This window comes from Camellia sinensis, chromosome 8 (genome assembly GCF_055761805.1).
Source record: "Camellia sinensis isolate YWXY chromosome 8, ASM5576180v1, whole genome shotgun sequence".
Taxonomy (NCBI): Eukaryota; Viridiplantae; Streptophyta; class Magnoliopsida; order Ericales; family Theaceae; genus Camellia; species Camellia sinensis.
The window spans coordinates 75047830-75070495 of NC_138968.1; the positions used below are offsets into that span (position 1 = coordinate 75047830).

The following is a 22666-nucleotide window of genomic DNA, read 5'->3' on the forward strand; positions in this document are numbered from 1 at the left end:
ATTATTTATTCGGACTGTATTATTCTTTTGGACCCTCCGAGCGAGGACACAACTGTAATAAGTGTGCGTGCGTGTGATGTATGTCTTCCAACCCCACGTCTTTCTCCCTTTTATTTACCTGCTTATGATGGTTAGATTATGGCATGTTTCAATTAGCATACGGTATGATAGCATGTTTGCATTCATTCATCTGTATTGCATGCACCGGGCTCGGCGCACCATACTAACTGCATTTGTATTTCAATTCCAAATTGAATACGTATTAGCGGTAGCATCATCATATGCCATGTTTAGAATAGCCGAGCCTATCTTAGTTGCATTTTGCATGTGTTGCATTAGGCATTTCTGTATAGTTAGGATCATGCATGGATTTCTAACAGAGCTTTTGTTTTGGCTTGGAGTACTTGGTAAGTACTTATGCTTTAGCATCCTTGCATGCATGTGAGTGACTGCCATGATAGCATGCTTACCATGAGGCTATGTGCTTATATGATATAACTGCCTGAATTCCTGTAGGTGAAAGTTGGGTTATTTGAATTGGAACAATTCATTGACTGTGAGTTTTAAGCCCACTAGATAGTGGCAAAATCATGTTTTCTAAGCCCATTCGAGGGTGGCAAATCCACGTCTTAGCCTACTTGTGGGTAGCACCATCAAACCATTTTCAAATAAACAAACATGAAATGTTTTGTTCCAATTCAGGTGACCCAGTCTATACTTGTATGTTGTGCGCATCACATAGTAAATCTAGGCTAATAACCGGAATAAGAACGCCTAATGTTTTCAAAAATAGATATCATGGTTAGTAGAGGCCGATCTTTGATCGGGCGAGCGGGGGTGCTCACGAAGTGACCTTCCCCAATCGTGCCCAAGTTCCCGAGCCGAGACAACTTTGGTGATGACGGACACGTGGCCTTAGGCAAACGAGTCAGGGTTTCCTAAATTTCTCCAAAATAAAATATTTAGGTGGCGACTCTGTATCTGGCAAAGCAGTCCATGTTTGGCACTTCTTTCAAAATCTGTTTTCTCAAAACGATTTGCCGGATTTGGACTCTTTGGTTCAGATTTAGAACCGCGACAATTTGAGAGTCCGAACATGTAGCGAGCCCAAATGAACAGAACGGGGACTCATCCTCCCGGGACGTTCAGGGACGTCTACATGTTGATTCTTCTCCTAGGGTTTACAATCTTGAACCTCCTCTTAGGGTTTGGATCAACTCTCCTCTTGCCTGACTTGCCCCGTGCTATTTCAAGCGGTAAATTCGCTCTCTGATCTTGAAGTTCATATTTAATTATAAATTTGTTGTGGGAGATTTCAATTTGAATCCATGTGTTCATTTGATTTGAATTTGAATATGAATTTATAATTGTCAAATCTTGAAATTCAATCTGTGATGCTATGATGTTGAACTTGAGTGATTTCTTCCTCATGAATTTACTTGAGTTATTGTGTACTTACCATCCCTAAGTTTATATTGCAAGGCTTCTCTGTTTCAGTATTCTGTTCCCTGTTGCTATCCTTCTTTGATATTGAAAAACTTGAGTGAGTCCAACCATGCTTAGTGGTTGTGCTAAGACTGATTTGAGGGTTCTATTACTTATTCATTTGAAAAAATTCTGATGTGATTTTTCACAACACTGCCATGTATCATGCATGTGATTCATGTAGATATTGTATTTGGGTAAGAAAATTAAATTAATAGATAGATAAAACACAAGTTTGATATATACTCTAGTTCTTGTAATTTGGTTGCGTTTGGTAGAGTTTTGTAAATATGATTTGAGAGTATGAGTTGTATTTTGAGTTTATGAGTTGTGGAATTATGATTTGAGTGTGGAAAATTTGTTTGGTTATGATTTTTTAATAGAGTGTTGAATTGAGTGTGAAATTGAGTTTTGAAAGTTTGATTTGACATGTGAAGTAAGAAAATTTGTTTGGTTATGAGTTTTGTAAAGAATTTTCAAAACTTAATTCAAATTGTTATAACTCATAACAAAACATACTACTTTCACACTATTGAAAATTTTGATCAACACTCATAACCAAACTATTTTTAAAATTCAATTAAAAAATTTATTATTAACAGAAAATAACATTAATCAATTTTTTAATTGAAAATACTACAAAGGAAATAATTTTTTTTCACAATAAATATTCAAAAAATTTAAATCATAAATATTTAAATAATTTAAATAATCTAAAAAATTTAATAAGTAAAAAATTTAAATAAATATTCAAAAAATTTAAATAATTTAAAATGTTAATATTTTAAATTTAAAAACAACTCTACACTCAAATCGTAACCAAACATATAAAACAAAACTCAATTAAGAAATTATTTTTAAAACTCATAACCAAACACATAACTCAAAACTCCATACTACTTTCACAATTTTACACTCAAATCGTAACCAAATACATAACAAAAAAATTAAAATATTTAAAAATATTTTTGTAAAATAGAGTTTGAATTTATTTTTATAAAATATTTTAAAATTTAAAAAATTAAAATCGTAATATTTTGAAATTAAAATATTTAAAAATATTCAAACAATTAAAAAAATCGTAACATATTTAAATATTACAATATTTAAAATCTTAACAAAATTAAAATATTGATTTGAATTGAGTTTTGAAAAGAGTTTTGAATTATGTGTTTGGTTTTGAGTTTTGAAAAGTAATGATTATGTTTTGAATTGAGTTTTGAGAAATGGATGTAGAATTATGATTCGAAAGCTCAAAACAAACAACACACTCAAATCAATGGGTAAAACTATAATTTGAATTGCTTACCAAACAGATCTGTGGCAATTTAATCTCCTATGTTCTAATACATCAATTTTCCCTTTGATTTTTCTTAAAATTGTATCAATTTTTAGTTTAATTGATAAGTCTTATTTAGAAACAAGACTCATACTGCAATTAAGGGGTAAACTCTCTCTAAGTTTGGTGTTCGAGGTTACATGTTATCTCATTTTTTTCCCTTCATTTTTGCTTCTTGAGTTTGTTAAATATGAGATGTTGTAGATAATCTTATTGTTATGATTGATAAATAAACTATATGTAAGTGGGTATAATCAAACTTTGATTTCATGTCTAACTCCACTGTCACTACAAGAAAACTTTGATAAATAATTTCAAGTATTTTATGCATTAATCTCTTACACTTGATTTTAGAAAAAATGGGACAGTGGTAGTATATATTTGTCAATCTATTGAGTGATCAGTAGTTATTTATTTTGTTTAGGCATTTAATTTTGCATAATTTCAGCTTTGATCTTGGTGTTTGGGTCCAGCTCCTATTGTATTTGTTTGAACCATCATTCAACTCCATCAAACTCTTTGGTATACAAAACAGTGTTATGCCTTTGGTATATAAAATTAAAGAAGAAATGAATTTTATATTGAATTTGTTGAATTGAGTTGAGATGAAAAATTATTGGTAAATTGCCACACGATCTAGTCTCTTTCACAAGAATTGTCTATTATCTTGGAAGATTAGTTTATTTCTTGTTAATTGTGGTGACTCAGTACACCATTTGTTCTTACTTATTCATACAATCCCAAGAGAATGTGGTTTTGGTTTTGAAGTTTAGCCTCCTCTTAGCTATATGTAATATAGCAAATTTATGTTGGACTTTTCTTTTAGTCCTATATTATAACTCATTTTATGGCTTAAAAAGAGATAGAAAAGGAGGGAGTATAAGAAGTTTCAATGGGGTGTATTTTAACCAAATGCATTTCAGAGAATAAGTGCGGTACAGGATACTTGACAACCGTTAAGTTGGTTCAGAGAGCATTCATTTCACATCATGTTTTTTAGGTCCTAGCTCAAGTCAAGCCACACAAAAGCAAACAAGGGCTCCCACATATGTGATGGTCAATGGGGTACTAGTAAAGATGGCGTTTTAAAAGTTGTTTCAAATGAGTTGAATCAAGTAGTTGAAGGATACACATCTCTTGCTTCACATTTGGGAAATTAACAAAAAATTAATCAAAACTATTCCATTCCAATGCCATGATTTAAAAGCTCTGTTAACTTCTTTCACAACTTGTGTTTTTATTACTATATATGCATCTATGCTATTTTCAAATAAATTGCAACTTGTTTAGCAACTTGTTTTTTCAAATAAATTTGTGTTATATTGAGACAAAAGATTTCATCTCATTGTTCATTTAAGGCATGCACTTGCTATCAATGAATTGTTGGAAAATGGTTTTATATAGGCATAATTTTGAGCCCATTTTTGGTGGGCCCCAAACGTCTTTTGGGGTGGGTCCGAAGAGGTGACGTGTTCCTTGCCGCGTGGCAAGTCACACGGTGAAGACGGAACGTCAAAACCATTTATGAGTGAATGGGAAGTTGACGTCGTTTTTAGGTTTAACATTAATTTTTTAGATAAAATTCATTTAAATTTTTTAATAAAAAATTATTGTGGGAATTTAATTTAAATTCTAAATTTAATTTTTGGGTTCTTAAAGTGGTTTCCTAAAAATGATTAAACTATTCAAATAGTTTATATAAATATTCCAATTGGTTGAAATATATTGTTCCTCTAAATGGTTTGTTTTTATTTAAACTATTAAACTATGTAAATAGTTGAAAAAGTGTATACCAACAGTTTTTATAACTGTTGCACCTCGGAACCTTTTCAAATTGTTTGAATATAAGCAACGATCAGGTTTTCATTCAAATCTGTTCATGTGAATAAAGGCACCTGTTGACTATTACAAACGGTGACTTTGTTGCCTATAAATAGAAATTATATTCCAGCAATCTTTAAATATATTTTTTAGAGACATCGAGATATCAGTCTAAGAAAATTTCTTTTGCTGTCCAGATTTTTTTTAGTGCATTATTCTTCATTTATATTTTTAGGAATAAATAAAAGAGAGTTTAGAACACAGGTTTGGTTCGCCGAACAAATTTATTTGAAGTGCTTCTATAAATTTGTAAAGATCATTGTATCTTGGGAGATAGACGCCATTCAACCGTAAGCACCATAGCGGGGCGAATCTGTCTTAAGGACAGAGTGTCACACACTCGACTTGGTCTTGTAATTTTTATTTGGTTCGACAAAATAAATTCGGTATGTTATTTATTTATTTTGTTTGATTTTATTTCTAGTTATTTTATTTACACAGAAGATTGTTCCAACAATCTTAAGACAGATTCGAATTATTCTGTTTACAGAATTTTTCGTTTGTTTTCCTTTTTCATTCTTCGTAAATAATTTTGGAAGAAAATTATTTTCTGTGGATTTACAAAATAATATTCTGGTTGGAAAAACAAATAGTGATTATATGCTATTTGACAGATAGTAGTAATATACTGCCTCTTTTCTTTGACAACAACTAGTAGTACGATACTGGTGTCATTAACAATTCAGAATATATTTTTGTGGAATTTTTTCAGAAATTAATTTTGGGTTTTAGAAATTATTTTGTGAGTTTTCATTAATTAAAATTCTGTTTCAGTATTTTAATTATTGAAGTGTTACTGAAATTAATTTTCTTGTGTGGAATTAATTTGGTTAAATAAAATTTTATTTTATTTCCAAATTAATTGAAAAATAAAAGTTATAGTTTTTATTTTTTTTATTTTTACAGAATTTAATTTTCTGTGTGGAATTAATTTGTTTAAATAAAATTTTATTTTATTTTCAAATTAATTGGAAAGTAAAAGTTACATTCTTGTTTCTTTTATTTTTACGGAATTTAATTCTGTGAATTTGGTTTAATTTTCTGTGTAGTGTAAATTCTAATTATAATTTTGTTTTATATATTAGAATTGATAGCTACTGAAACAAATGCCCAAAAAAGTACTACTGTGGTGGCTGCAATGACGCCAACCCCCTCTCCTGTTGTAACAGTACCAGTAAATCACGGCGAAAAGCCAGAGAAGTTCTTAGGAACTGACTTTAAAAGATGGCAACAGAAAATGTTGTTCTATCTTACAACTCTGAACCTGGCTCGTTTTCTCCATGAAGAAGCTCCTATCCTTAAAGAGGATGAAACTGACCGTCAAGTGGTTGCTGCGGTTGATGCCTGGAAACATGCCGATTTCCTTTGCCGGAATTACGTCTTGAACGGGCTTGACAACACATTATACAACGTCTACAGTCCAATCAAGACAGCAAAGGAACTTTGGGAATCGTTGGAGAAAAAGAACAAAACGGAAGATGCCAGCTCAAAGAAATTTGTGGTTGGCAGATTCTTGGATTTTGTAATGGTTGATTCAAAAACTGTGATCAGCCAAGCTCAAGATTTCCAACTCATTCTGCACGACATTCACGCAGAAGGTATGTCTCTCAGTGAATCCTCTCAAGTTGCAGCCTTAATTGAAAAATTACCAAAAGGCTGGAAGGAATTCAAGAACTACCTCAAACACAAGCGCAAAGAAGTTTCTATGGATGAGTTAATTGTGCGTTTGAGGATTGAGGAGGACAACCGCAATTCTGAAAAACAAGCTGGTAAGCTTCCTATGGAGTCTAAGGCAAATGTGGTGGAACATGCTTCAAAAACCAAGAAACGAAAGTCTTCTGGAGAAAGTTCATCACAAGGCTCTAAAGGGGGTGAAAATAAAAAGTACAAGTTTAATGGCAAATGTTATATCTGTGACAAAGAGGGACATCGGGCCAAAGATTGCCGTAGCAAAGGCAAAAGCAAAAGAAGAACAAGCAAGAAGCCTGCTCAAGCCCACATGACTGAAGTGGACAATATTTGCAATGGTATAGATGATATCAATCTTTCTGCAGTTGTTTCCGAGGCAAATCTTGTCGGAAATCCTAAAGAATGGTAGGTGGACACTGGTGCTACTCGCCATATTTGTGCCGACAAAAAGATGTTCGCATCTTATTCTTCAGTGGACAATGGTGAACAACTTTTTATGGGCAACTCCTCAACTTCCAAAGTTGAAGGACAAGGAAAGATTATACTCAAGATGACATCTGGAAAGGAACTCACTCTCAACAATGTGTTGCATGTACCGGACATTCGCAAGAATTTAGTTTCCGGATCTTTGTTGAGTAAGAATGGGTTTAGGCTAGTTTTTGAAAGTAACAAGTTTGTATTTACCAAAAACGGAATGTATGTAAGAAAAGATTACATGTCTGATGGCCTTTTCAAGTTAAATGTAATGTGTAACAAGCCCGCGGGGGGCCTCGCTACAGCTCGGACTCGACTTGTAGTCACGGTTCTAAATCTGAACCAAAGAGTCCAAATCCGGCAAATCGTTTTGAGAAAACAGATTTTTGAAAGAAGTGCCAAACATGGACTGCTTTGCCAGATACAGAGTCGCCACCTAAATATTTTATTTTTTGGGAAATTTAGGAAACCCTGACTCGTTGCCTAAGGCCACGTGTCCGTCATCACCAAAGTTGCCTCGGCTCGGGAACTTGGGTACGATTGGGGAAGGTCACCTCGTGAGCACCCCCGCTCGCCCGATCAATGATCGGCCTCTACTAACCATGATATCAAATTTTGAAAACATTGTGTGTTTTTAATCCGGTTATTAGCCTAGGTTACTATGTGATGTGCACAGCATACAAGTATAGACTGGATCGCCTGAATTGGAACAAAAACATTTCATGCTTGTTTATTTGAAAAATGGTTTGCTACTCGCAAGTAGGCTTAGAATGCAGATTTTGCCACCCGCAGGTGGGCTTAGAAAAGATGGTTTTGCCACTGTCTAGTGGGCTTAAAGCAAACAGTTGATGATTTATTCCAATCCAAATAACCCAACCTTCACCCACAGGCATTCAGACAGATATATCACATAAGCACATAGCCTCATGGTAAGCATGCTGTTCATGGCAGTCACTCATACGCATGCAAGGATGCTAAAGCATAAAACTTACCGAGTACTCCAAGCCAAAAACAGAAACTACATTAGAAATCATGCATGATCCTAAGTATACCGAAATGCCCAATGCAGCGCATGCAAAATGCAACTATAGCAGGCTCAGCTATTCTAAACATGGCATATGGAATGCTACAACTAACATGTATTCAATTTGGAATTGAAATACAAATGCAGTTAGTATGATGCGCCGAGCCCGGTGCATGCAATACAGATGAATGATGCAAACATGCTGTCATACTGTATGCTAATTTAAACATGCCCTAATCTAACCATCATAAGCGGATAAATAAAAGGGAGAAAGACGTGGGGTTGGAAGACATACATCACACTCACGCACACTTATTACAGTTTTGCCCTCGCGCAGAGGGTCCGAATAAATAATACAGTCCCAAATAAAAGAATATTACAGTCCAAATGTTATAGTCCAAATAATGTACAAATTCCTAATTAATTAACAAATTAACTAAGAAAGCTGTAAAACTGGCGTGCAAGTCAGGGACTGCCTCGCTTCTGATGAATGATGTATGTTAGGCTGCTTTGCGTGGAAATCCACCGGGATGCCCCAATCAGCCTCTGTTTACACCTTTCCTTGAAATGCGCGCCAAACTCCAAAAAGTTGCTGATTCTTTATTTTGCTGCAACAGAGAGCAAGAAAGGGGCATAGCAATGTATTTTCACAGATATATGCATGCCTCGATCCTCGTGCCACCAATCACACATACCGAGACATGATGGCCGAGGAGTCGAATTGCACAATTTAATATAGAATGAATGCACATGTAAACACAACAAGAACCTAACTCCATCATGGGTAATCCGGAGTGTCGGTGACTGGGAATTGAGATGCGTTCCGTCACTCGGAGTACGAAACGCACCTCGTTTCCCATGCCCGGGTTAACTCCTATCCCGAACACGATGCAATATGCATGATATGCATGAATGCAACTAAGATACAGCCTAGTATGCACAATGCTATGAAAATGAGATGTTTCGAAATGCGTGCACACGGGCACGCAAACCGAGGAAATGCATAAATGCGATCTAAGATACAACCTAATATGCACTATGCTGTGAAAATGAGATATCTCGAAATGCGTGCACACGGGCACGCAAACCGAGAAAATGACATACGCAATGCAAATGACATGAAACTACGATATGGGCTTATACCAACATGAGAGAGCCTCAGCCACACTCATATAGGATACCGGTCGATGAAAATGAAGTGTCTCGAAATGCGTGCACACGGGCACGCAAACCGAGGCAATGACATGCGCAATGCAAATGACATGAAAATATGATATGGGCTTATACCAACATGAGAGAGCCTCAGCCACACTCACATAGGATGCCGGTGGATGAAAATGAAGTGCCTCGAAATGCGTGCACACGGGCACGCAAACCGAGGCAATGACGTACGCAATGCAATATGGCTAAAATGGCATATAGAATGCAACATGGACTTATACTAACATGAGAGAGCCTCAGCCGCACTCACATAAGAGGCCGATGGATGAAAATGAAGTGCCTCGAAATGCGTGCACACGGGCACGCAAACCGAGGCAATGGCATACGCAATGCAAATGACATGGAACTATGATATGGGCTTATACCAACATGAGAGAGCCTCAGCCACACTCATATAGGATGCCGGTGGATGAAAATGAAGTGCCTCGAAATGCGTGCACACGGGCACGCAAACCGAGGCAATGACATGCGCAATGCAAAAGACATGAAAATATGATATGAGCATGCTAATGGATTTTCAGCAACGAAATGTGGAGGAAAACAGTCCCGAAATGAGGCGAAAACACACCCGATGCACAGAATAGTCCCGAAACACGAATTTTGGCACCCGAAATGGCCTATAGCTATACCAAACATGCAAAATTGGTACATGGAATGTAAAGACAGAAGAAAGGCAGCCCCAAAATTAGCATTTTACTAGTACAAATCATGGCCAAACAGCAAACCAAGATAGGGCAAAACTAGCATGCAAGAAATGGCCCTAACATGAGATTATGAAGCAACTCACAACTGCTAACTCCAAAAGAGTTAGGACCCTTCAACAACATTGAAGAGGGGCCCAAAATATGATGTTTTCCAGAACTGTAAAACCCCAAAAATAAACACAGGTATGGCTGCACTCCTATGCAAGAAAAAGGGCCAAAAGGTGGCCAAAGAGGCAAGTGGTATATGCAAAGCCCAAAATGAAAAATTTCCTTCTACAACATTGAAGAGGGACCAAAAATAAGCATATTTACAGAACTGTAAAAACTCCAAAACAGTATAAAAATATGCTAGAAATGCAATGCAAAATGAGGCTCAAAAGAGGCTATAACACAAAGTATACCAAATATTCCACAAACGGCCAAAGACCCTTAATGAAACATGAAGAATGGGCCAAAATAAGACTATTTTCAGAACTGTAAAATGGCCAAAAACAAAAGCATGATAGGCTAACAAAACATGCAAGAATGGGGACCAAAAGAGAGATATAACATGAAGTGGCATATGGAGGTCCCAAACCATGAAAGGCCCTAAATTAAACATGAATAATGGGCCAAAATAAGACTATTTTCAGTGCTGTAAAATGGCCAAAAACCAAAGCACAATAGGCTGCCAAAGCGTGCAAAAATGGGACCAAAAAGGGAGTATAAAGGTAAGTACAACATGGAAGTCCCAAATAGTGTTGAGCCCTTCTTCAATGTTGAAGAGGGGCTCAAAATAAGCCTATTATCAGTTTACAACATGCTCCAAAACAAATCACACACAAGCTAAACATATCATGCAAGAAAATGACATTTTAGAGGGATAATGAAGCAAGTGCAAGATGGAGGGATCAAACAGGGTTGAGCCCTTAATGAGACATGAAAATGAGCTCAAAATAAGGCCACTTTCATTTATGGCCGGAGCTCAAAGAAAAAAGCATAGATGGCTAAGAAATATTGCAAAGAAAAGCTCAAAAAAGGGGAAATGGCAACTCACCCTTGGAGACAAGTCTTTTGTTGCTTCTTGGACCAATTTTGATGACTCTAAGCTGCTGGAATTCTTTCCTTTGCTGCTGAAATGGAGTGGTGGTGGTAGAGCTTGGTGGTGATGAAGAAAACAAGGTGTAGGACTTAAGGATTTTTAGGAAAATGAGGAAGATGGAGGGAGATATGTGTATTGAGGCTTGAAGACAATTTTTTCTAACCCCTAAATGTAATATTGCCTGCTGGTTATAAGGGCCAAAAAGGGGGTGTAAAGGTGGGGGAAAAGGAGGCCAACTTTCCCCCACAAAATATCCCCCGGATATAGATATTTTCTGGGGGATAAAGCTATACAGCTGTAAAGTGAACAGTGTGAGGATCATGGCCGGCCAAGTATTTTTGCTGCAGGTGGCCGGCCGGCCACATCCCCTAGCTGGCCGGCTAGGGGTCAAAAGGGTCAAGCTGGTTTAGTGGCCGGCCACCACATGATGGTGTCCTCCCATGTGTGTACAACACAACCCTGTGGTTAAAAGTCCAAGAAAGTGGGCCCAAGGTGTTCAACATTAGCTCGGAAGGAGGGGTTCAAAAGGGTCAGGTGGAATTACTGGCCGGCCACCAACTTTTAGGATCCTCCCAAGTGTGTACATCACAAATATGTGGTTGAAAGTTCAAGAATGTGGCCCCAAGGTGTTCAACATTAGCCCGGAAAGAGGGGTTCAAAAGGGTCAAGTGGAATTACTGGCCGGCCACCAACTTTTAGGATCCTCCCAAGTGTGTACATCACAAATATGTGGTTGAAAGTTCAAGAATGTGGCCCCAAGGTGTTCAACATTAGCCCGGAAGTGTGAAAAACGGGCGTCGGAGGGCGTCGGAGGATGTATAACTGGTTGCTGCAACAATTACTGGCCTCCCACCCTTCAGTGACCTCCTCGGTGATAAAACAGAGGTACCTGCCAAAAATGAACGAAAACCGTTGCAAAACGAATGTTCGGGGGCCAAAACGCGTAGTTCGAGGTCCCGAAAATGGGCTGTTAAGCACCGAAAGTGGCATTCGGCCACGAAGTGGCTTTCTCAGACCCCAGTGTCCCTCAAAAGGGAGAAAATAGGAAGTATACCAAAAATCAGAGCAAACGGAGATGGTTAGGCGGTCCCGAACCGAGGCACACGGCCAACGATTCCGAAAAACCGGAAACTGGACTCCGAAATGGGCAAAATGGCCTACGACCACGAAATGTAGCCTACGGACATTGAGAGATGGTCTACGGGACCTCTCCCTTCCCTCAGGAAAAGAAACTGAGAAAAACAAGCCTGGTTCGCAAACCGAGGCAAGGTACAAAAGAGGGTTCGGAAGTCCGGAGGCAGGGCTCACGGCCGCAACTCTGAAACTTCTGAACGAGCACATTATGCAACATCACCAAGCGCTCAATCAGTGACGTCTGAGTCTTAAGGTCGGTCAAAAATGGGGTGTCTACATAATGACCATTGTACCCTCAGTTATTAATAATACTATATCTTCTTCTTACTTGCTTGAGTCTTCAAATTTATGGCATGGTAGACTAGGACATGTTAATTATGGATCTTTGTGTAGATTAATTAATATGGAATGTTTACCTAAATTTAACATTGATTCAAATCATAAATGTGAAATTTACATTGAGGCAAAATTATCTAAAACTCATTTTCATTCAATTGAAAGAAGTACGACACCACTTGAATTAATTCATAGTGACATTTGTGATTTTAAACCAATTCAAACTAGAGGTGGGAAAAAATATTTTATCACTTTTATAGATGACTATACTACATATAGCTATGTTTATTTAATTCGAACCAAGGATGAAGCTTTGGAAACTTTTATTCAATATAAGAATGAAGTTGAAAATCAACTTGGTAAGAAAATCAAGAAACTTAGAAGTGATAGAGGTGGTGAATATGAATCACCTTTTGGTGAATTTTGTAAAGAACATGGAATAATTCACAAACCACCGCTCCTTACTCACCTTAACAAAATGGAATTGCTGAAAGGAAAAATAGGACTTTAAAAGAAATGATGAATGCCATGTTAATAAGTTCTGGATTACCTCAGAACTTGTGGGGGGAAGCAATACTTTCTGCTAATTATATTTTAAATAAAGTACCCCGAAAGAAAGTAAATCAAACACCTTATGAATTGTGGCATGGAAGAGTACCATCCTACAAATACTTAAAAGTGTGGGGGTGTATGGCTAAAGTGGCTATTCCTAGTCCTAAAAAGACTAAGATAGGTCCTAAGACCATTGATTGCATTTTCATTGGTTATGCCAAGAATAGTAGTGCATATCGGTTTTTGATTCATAAATCAGAACATTCCGAAATGCATGTAAATACTATTATTGAATCTCGGAATGCATCTTTCTTTGAATATGTATTTTCGAATAAGATTGGACAAGAGACTAGTAATAAGAAAAGATCTTTTGATTCTATTACTAGTCAGGATCAAGAACATGATCAAGAACAAGAGTTAGATCAAAATGAGGAAGAGGAATCTAGGCGTAGTAAACGTGCTAGAACCTCAAAATCTTTTGGTCCAGATTTTCTAACATATGTGGTAGAAAATGAGCCTTTAACTTTTAAAGAGGCTATGTCCAGTCCTGAAACTCCTTTATAGAAAGAAGCTATCAACAGTGAAGTTGAATTCATCTTACAAAATCACACTTGGGAATTAGTGAACTTGCCACCAGGTTGTAAACCTCTTGGGTACAAGTGGATTTTCAAAAGAAAATTAAAAGCGGATGGATCAATTGACAAATACAAGGCAAGACTTGTAGTCAAAGGTTTTAGACAGAAAGAAGGTCTAGATTACTTTGACACATACTCACCGGTTACTAGAATAACATCTATTAGAATGCTAATTGCCATTGCATCTCTATACAATCTAGAAATTCATTAAATGGATGTTAAAACCGCTTTCTTAAATGGTGAGTTAAATGAAGAAATTTACATGGAACAACTAGAAGGGTTTTCTATTCCAGGAAAAGAAAAGAAAGTGTGTAAATTGGTTAAATCATTATATGGTTTAAAACAAGCACCAAAGCAATGGCATGAGAAATTTGACAAGGCAATGATGTCAAATGGATTTAAAATTAATGAGTGTGACAAATGTGTTTATATTAAAAACACAGATAAAGGTTATGTCATTGTATGTCTTTATGTAGATGATATGCTCATCATAGGTAGTAATAATGATATGATTGAAACTACAAAGAAAATGTTGAATAAACATTTTGACATGAAGGACATGGGCATTGCTGATGTAATTCTTGGTATGAAAATTACCAAAACATCAGAAGGATATACTTTGTCACAATCTCATTACATTGAGAAAATACTTGACAAATTCAGCAAAGATGATGATCATCTAGCTAGAACACCTGTAGATGTTAATTTGTATCTTTCTAAACATGTACAGTAAAGTACTTCTCAATTAGAGTATGCCCAAATTATCGGAAGCTTAATGTACTTGATGAACTGCACTCGCCCAGATATAGCTTATGCAGTAAGTAAATTAAGTAAATATACAAGTAATCCGGGAGTAGAACACTGGAAAGCAATTATAAGGGTTCTAAGATATCTCTGATTTACTCGTAACATTAGGTTGCATTATACTAGATATCCAGCAGTACTTAAAGGATATTGTGATGCAAATTGGATATCGGATACAACAGACTTGAAGTCCACCAGTGGGTATGTCTTTACTCTTGGTGGGGCGGCTGTATCTTGGAAATCTTCCAAACAGACTTGTATTGCTAGGTCTACTATGGAATCTGAATTCATAGCTTTAGACAAAGCTGGGGAAGAGACAGAATGGCTTCGCCACTTCCTTGAAGATATTCCAATTTGGCTAAAATCGGTGCCTGTTATATGCATACATTACGATAGTCAATCAGCAATAAGTAGAGCACAGAGTCATATGTATAACGGTAAGTCTTGACACATTCGTCGTTGACATAATACCGTAAGACAACTACTCTCTAATGGAATTATTTCCATAGAATATGTTAAGTCTAAAGACAACATAGCGGATCCACTAACCAAAGGGTTAGCAAGAGAATTAGTTGAGAATTCATCGAGGGGAATGGGACTAAAGCCTATTAAATAAGAGTTACCACAACGGCAACCCAACCTAGTTGACTGGAGATCCCAAGATCTAGGTTCAAAGGGACAACCGAGTTGTGATTGACATAGAAGGATCACTGTGGAGTCCAACTCCTACCCATTTCTATGATGAAATAAGTGATGTCTGCAGCGATTTAGGTTAAGTAATACTTTTAATGATTCTTATATCTAGGTAAACCTAGTGGAGTATGGCAGAATACTTTTCATAAGAATCACCTATGTGAGTGTGAACTGGGCCGGTTCTATAAGATTTGTGAAAGGCTACGAGTCTTTAGAGCACTCATGAAAGACCAGGTTGTTCAGGGCCAAAATGAACACAATAGTGAGAACTAAACTGTGTCTGGAAATATACTGTGTGAGTTCTATTGTCTTGGTTTACACAAACGGCTGAACAGTTCAAGACATCATGTTCACTGTTTAGCTCGTAAATCCGATAGTGTCTCACAAGGGAAGGTTCAAAGCCAAAAGCTACCTATCCTTTGCAGAATATTACCAATTTCTGTACTCTCTGTAATTAGATCATGTTGTTGCATTTTTTCTCCGTCAAATTCCATTCATGTGGGGGATTGTTGGAAAATGGTTTTATATAGGCATAATTTTGAGCCCATTTTGGGTGGGCCCCAAACGTCTTTTGGGGTGGGTCCGAAGAGGTGACGTGTTCCTTGCCGCGTGGCAAGTCACACGGTGAAGACGGAACGTCAAAACCATTTATGAGTGAATGGGAAGTTGACGTCGTTTTCGGGTTTAACATTAATTTTTTAGATAAAATTCATTTGAATTTTTTAATAAAAAATTATTGTGGGAATTTAATTTAAATTCTAAATTTAGTTTTTGGGTTCTTAAAGTGGTTTCCTAAAAATGATTAAACTATTCAAATAGTTTAATATAAATATTCCAATTGGTTGAAATATATTGTTCCTCTAAATGGTTTGTTTTTATTTAAACTATTAAACTATGTAAATAGTTGAAAAAGTGTATACCAACAGTTTTTATAACTGTTGCACCTCGGAACCTTTTAAAATTGTTTGAATATAAGCAACGGTCAGGTTTTCATTCAAATCTGTTCATGTGAATAAAGGCACCTGTTGACTATTACAAACGGTGACTTTGTCGCCTATAAATAGAAATTATATTCCAGCAATCTTTAAATATATTTTTTAGAGACATCGAGATATCAGTCTAAGAAAATTTCTTTTGCTATCTAGATTTCTTTTAGTGCATTATTCTTCATTTATATTTTTAGGAATAAATAAAAGAGAGTTTAGAACACAGGTTTGGTTCGCCGAACAAATTTATTTGAAGTGCTTCTATAAATTTGTGAAGATCATTGTATCCTGGGAGATAGATGCCATTCAATCGTAAGCACCGTAGCGGGGCGAATCTGTCTTAAGGACAGAGTGTCACACACTCGACTTGGTCTTGTAATTTTTATTTGGTTCGACAAAATAAATTTGGTATGTTATTTATTTATTTTGTTTGATTTTATTTCTAGTTATTTTATTTACACAGAAGATTGTTCCAACATGACAGTGGCAGTGTAATGCCATGTACTTACTATTTGTCTTTTGGTTGGATGATCGATGTAAGAATTTCATAATTGTTTTCACAATCAGTGACAGTGTATTTGTGATTGCTCCTCTCTATGTTGGCAATGCATGAGATTATGTATAATGCTCAATAATAATGCCCATTATAATTATTTGTTTTGGCACATTCTATCAAAGCCCCTGCAGATAGATTGTCTCAATCCTAGTAAAAATTATAGATACATACTGAAGTTTTTATATTTTGGCTTTATATTATTTTTTGTCTTACTTTTTTTCTCCCTCCACTATTTTCTGTACAGGTTCTCATCTTTTATATTTTTCTAATTGTCTTTTTTGACTTTTAGAAAATTTATATATAAGAAGATATGAAAATTGTGCAGCAAGTTAAATTCACCATAATTCACAAAGTCAAATGACAAATGCAAGAGTGGGCTAAAAATTAAGGCTCTCATCATATGCTTGATTAGTTTAATGACTCATGGTTTTGTAGTGCAAAGTACAATCTTGAATTGATTGAGTGTGTCAATTAAGTTGGCCTCTTGAAGATGTCAGCAGGTGAATTAGTGACCAGGAAAGCAGTTTGAGAAATTAGTAGTAGTTTTAGATTTATGCAAACTATAGGGCAGTACCATAGTATCTGAATGGCTGCTTTAAGATGGCAACTTCTTTGAAAAACTTGTGTGTAAGAAGAGTGCTCATATATGAAGGTTATAGGACCTTGACTTTTTGTTCTTGTTCTTGAACTAGGACAGCCTATGTTCATAGAAAATGAGTGTTTGCTGTTAATCTACTTTTGTGGTGGTTTCATGCCAATTCCATATACAATTTATACAAGAAATCATTTGATTTGCTTTTTTTTTTTTTTCAATTTCAAGGAAGTTGTGAGCTGTCAGTATTGCAAAGGTAAATTCTTTTTTGGTTTATGCTCTCAGGGATATTTTTTTTTCCTTTGGTTTATGCTCTCAGATTTGGATTACCCTTATGATTCTCATGACTTTGCTTGTTCATTTATCTTCTGATTGAAAGATCTTGCCATCCTCATGGGTGCTTCAGTTATAGTGGGCAGTCCCTCTTCTTGATTATTTATGAGCAAATGAAGATATGCTGACTATATTTACAATTGCGAACTTATAGGGGGCAGTCCCTCTTCACCAGCCCCTTTATATTTCACTAGCCAAACCTGAAATCCAAAGCTTTAGCAGTAATGAGCTAATGATTTCTTTTGGCAACAATGGCATGGGAATAGTTGCTGATGTTATGAATAATGTCCCTATGGAGCAAACATTTAGTTTCGAAACTAATCTGAGTAGGGAAAACAGTAGAATAGGGAAAGATGCGAAAGAGGAAAGCTGGTTACTTGGTCCATCTTGTTTTCCCAAAACATGCGCTGATGATAATCATTTGAGCAGGGTTCACACTGGTGGAATTTGGGATGGGCCCATGATGAATGAGGTTGTAAATTCTGAGCATGACAAGTCAACTATTGGTTTTGGCAGCATTAATACCCAATCAGGTGGGAATGTCATGCCTGGCAATATGTGGAGCTTGATGAAGAAATTGTCTTGCAGAGTACTTCAGCTGATACTTCAACCCGGCAGCAGCAATCTGCAGGTTGTTTTCCCACCTTTGGTATGCTCTGAGATAAGGTACAAGTATCAATATTGTGAAAAGCATTAAGTGTTCCTTCATTGCTTGGTTTGCTATATACGTGTAATTTTAATCTGGATTTTTAAGATCCCTTAACATTGCTTTTTTTAATTTGAAGTTATAGTGCATAATGTGATGAATTGATAGCAATCTTTTGTATTTTTTTTTCTTTTTCTTTTTGAGATTAACTTTTTTTCCTTATAATTTGGTCCCTCAACAGTTGACAAAAATTGGGTTATTCAAGTTATCTTTAGCAGGGAGAAAATGAACTCCTTGGAGTTGATGGCAAGTATGACAGTATGTCAAGTTTCCAGAAAAAACCAAAGGAAGTGAATGTCAAGTTGATTAATTTTTTCTAATTAATGGCAAGTATGCAGTGTTTTTTATTAATTTTCCTTGGAGTTGATGGCAAGTATGCAGTGCTTTTTATTAATTTTTTCTATCCTTAATAGTCCAAAGTAATGATGAACCATATTACATACAAAGTAATTATGTTCCCTAATCCTCATTAATATATTAGTAAGAGTAAAAATTATGTTTCTAAACTCTTTAAAGATGTTACTTATACTAAAGAAGGTCCATATGTTCTGTTCAGATTGCTTTTCAAGTGCTAGTGAAGGCATTGGTTAGCATGGATCCAAGTGATGACATGGAGTTTCTAAAGAAACAATTTCAAGAATTCATGGCTGGTCTCATGTCTTTACCAATTAACATACCTGGAAGTAGACTCCACAGGTCATTACAGGCAAGTTAATTATATAGTCACATTAATTTCTTTATTTTTCTTATTTTACACTATTATGAGAAATTAATAATAAATTTGAAGATGGGTTGTTTCAGGCAAAGAAGAAAATGGTTGAATTACTACATAAAATCATCGAAGCGAAAAGGAAGAACAGAGGCAGATCAGAAGTTGCAAAAGATATAGCTGATGTTTTGCTGAATGATGCAAGTGAAGAGCCAAATGACGATCTAATTTCAGATAATATGATAGATTTGATGATACCGGGCGAGGATTCATCATCACTCTTCCTGTTAAATACCTTTCAGATTACCTGGTCGCTCTCCAACAATTAACAGTATGCCATTTCTTTTCTTTTTTCTAACCATTTTTCATTAATGTGAATATACCCCGCTCTCTCTCTCTCTCTCTCATGAATCTAACTGTTTGCTAATGTTTCTTCAACATTGTCTTCTGGTTAGATTTCACCATCAGGATCAGTTACAGATTAAAATACTATTTTTCGGTAAAATTATTTTTACAGAAATCAACCAAAATGACATGACAATGACATTTTTATAAGTAAAAGTCACCTTGACGGATTTTTTATTTTAAAGTGATAGGCTCACAACTCAACACGTTATTCTATATAATTTTTCGTATGTATTTTTTTATTCACTACCCATTAGATCTTATGACCACTGAATTTAGAAATAGGAAATTCAATTATGCTGTATGGTTTGTGAAATACTTCTCTATGCAAAAGTTTGATTGTGGCTACTTTAGGTTAGGGTTTTAGCCTCATTATCAGCCCTAAAATTTGGGCAACGATAATGAATCAACTGTTTTATAGTGCCAATGTCAATGTAATGGCCATTAGCTCTTGAAAATTGAAAATAGTGAGGAATCTTAATAAATTTTACTTGCAGGTCAAGGTGTGATGTGTGTTCTTTGTATTTTGTGCTTTGTATCCCATTCAACACTGCTAGGGCCCAATGACTAAATTTTGTGCATATTTTTCTGCTTGTGCCTTGGAATTTATATAAGTAAGCTTGGGCTTCATTTGGCCTCACTGTCTGCAAAGAGAGGGGAAAGTACTTTCCTTTTATGTTATGCTGCATTCTGAAATGACACCTACGTTACTATTTTTATTGATATGTGATATAAGTATTGCTGCCTGAATTCTGAAAAATCCACTGAAGTAACATCTGTTTATCGATTTGATGTTGCAGGCTCGACGCATGATATTGTTATTCTAATCACTAATTCTTGAGGTCGTAATTTGTGAGTATTATGATTGTTGTCACATTAGGTCATAATAACTCGTAGAGACTTGAGTGTCCAGGAAAAATCTCCCCAACTTTTGATCAATTTTATGGTGGAACATAGAAATTAGCCGCAAACTCCTCACAGAGGGCTTCTTCTATGTCATAAAAATTAATTGTCAATTATATTCTTGTCTCTACATTGAATATTTTCACATGTGGCAGCTATACTTACTCGGGAGAAGCAAGTGAAGAGTTTCACAGGGATGATAATACTTTGACACTCATAAAACCATCTCCTACGCCTTCAAAGGATATTCGAAGTCCACTTGAAGTCGGATCAGTACACGGTGGAAACAACGAGGTATCGAACGGTGATTTGGAAGAAGACAAGATAGAATAATTTGAAACCCAACTCTGTTTGATTGTAAGAAGCTATTTAACTCTGAATGATCATCATGATGGATATGAAGTTGCTACATGTAGAATTTATGTGAGAGGAGAGGGAAAAAGCCATTGGAGGGAATATGATGAAATTTTTTTTATTTGTTCTTGTTCTTTTACTTTTTTCCCTCTCTCTAATTCTTTTTATCTTGTTTAATTGGATTATAGCGTATTGTATGGTTCCAAATGTATCATCTGTTGCATATAGTTTAGGCTCATCTTTGGATATAGTTGGAAGACAAGTGGTATTTTTAATATTATAAGCCATATTAGTGTGCTTTCTATTCCTTTTTAATTTTTTGGGGGAAATTACACTTCTTGACCATTTTGATTTTAATTGATGTATTTAAAATCTGAATTGTTTCTATTCTTAGGTATGCAATGCATTGTTTTTTATTTTTTATTTTGTTTTCAAGCTTAGTTTATTTATTATTTAAATAAACATCAATTATTAGTTCTTGATAATTGTTTGACAGGTATTGTTTTTGTTCAACCATATTAAATTAGCACAATTTAAAAATTAAAAAAAAGGCTTTGGCGGCGTTTAAAAAACGTCATTATATCCCGCTCCAATGGTTAGATTTTAAAATGTATAAATGTCTATGACGGCGTTTTCAAAAACGTCGCTAAATGTCCATAGTGACGTCATAATACAGCTAGGTAGGACATTTGGTGGCGTTTTTTTTAAAACGCCGCCTATACTAATATAACAATGTTTTTCAAAGGCCATAAAGTTATAGCGACAGTCACGTCGTCGGCGTTTAATACAAAACGTCACAAAAAGAATTAGTGACGTTTTTAGTGCTTTTAGCGGCATTTTTTAAACGTCGCTAAAAGTGGATTTTTCAGTAGTGTCATATCCCAAAACACCTGATTCATCTGATTGTGGCAGGGAAATTTCGTGGGTACAGACCAGTTGTTCATATCTTGACGTCATTGGAAACATTGTAGCAGTGTTGGTTCCTGGACACAAAGTCTCATTTCCAGGTGATTTACTAACTTATTGTGCTAATTTTCAGATTTGCATTAGCATTTGTTCTTTTCAGCCTTGAGTTATAACAAGATTAAGGATAATTTTGGATGATTTTGAGGTTTGATGCATGTATGTTGAGAATTAGTTCAGTAATTTCTTAAGACAAATGAATCATACACACGAGACACAACAAGGACAGACATTGTTATTTGTACAACATTTGGGTAACTTGAATATTTAACAAATGTTCATAGCGACATTAGTGAACAAACAAGACATCCAATATAGCATGCTTATACGGAGCCAGGATTCCTCCGGTGGGGGGCCATTTCACCAAAGAGAAGGCATAGGATAAATCTATCAAGTTGTTAATGGATCCGTTGGAATTTTATTTGATTAAAGCATTATTAAATATTATTCAATAGAAGCCAATTGGACCAATAAAATTATAAGAGATTAGTCTTAATTAAATATTATTTGTATGAATTTTATGGTTAAGGAGGTCAAAATGTAAGAATTTATAGATAAACAGTAAGGTGATATTTGGTAATAGTAAAAAAAATCTTAATATAATTAATCTATTATACAATATCCTTAGGTATATAAAATTTTACGAGTGATTCCATTAAATAAATTTATAGAAACTCACAAGTAAACTATATTGTTTTTAATATGGACCGGATTAAATTTTTTCAATAATGTTAGAATTTTTTTTTTCATTTTTTTTTTTAAACCTTGATCTAATAACCTTGAGGTTATGGGTTCAAATCTCGGAAAAACCACTTTATGCACTATGTCAAAGGTTAGGTGTGTACCTAATATTTCCCTTCTCAATCACACATTAATGTGTATTAATTGGGTGTTGTTTCAATAATGTTAGAATGATCATTTTTTTTTTAAACAAAATTTGTTTATTACCTCAACCACTCATATTTGATACTACTGTAGCATTGACATATGAGAGCATAAACAATATAATAAGAAAATATGATCATCATAATATTATTGTAAATGTTTCTTTGAAAGGTAATTCTACTATATTAAGGCCTCGTTTGGCATGTGCTTGTTTTAGCCTAA

At 35.4% G+C, this 22666-nt stretch overlaps 1 protein-coding gene across 7 annotated transcripts in view; it reads left to right on the plus strand.

Annotated features, from left to right (window-relative positions):
- The window catches only part of LOC114296480 (cytochrome P450 90D2), a 67036-nt gene extending 45161 nt beyond the window's left edge, over positions 1-21875 (plus strand). For 2 of the 7 annotated variants that reach the window (XR_014337848.1, XR_014337847.1), the window contains 4 exons: positions 18782-18931; positions 19027-19265; positions 20140-20191; positions 20398-21012. Coding sequence is in view for 1 of the 7 variants with exons in the window: in XM_082882854.1 (XP_082738980.1) it covers positions 18782-18931; positions 19027-19263 (387 nt within the window). In the remaining 6 variants the exon portion in view is untranslated. Of the gene's footprint in view, positions 1-17948; positions 18932-19026; positions 19266-20139; positions 20192-20397; positions 21013-21508 lie in introns of those variants that run through there. The other 5 variants (XR_014337851.1, XR_014337852.1, XR_014337850.1 and 2 more) reach the window with 5 other exon arrangements.
- The last annotated feature ends 791 nt before the right edge of the window (positions 21876-22666 follow it).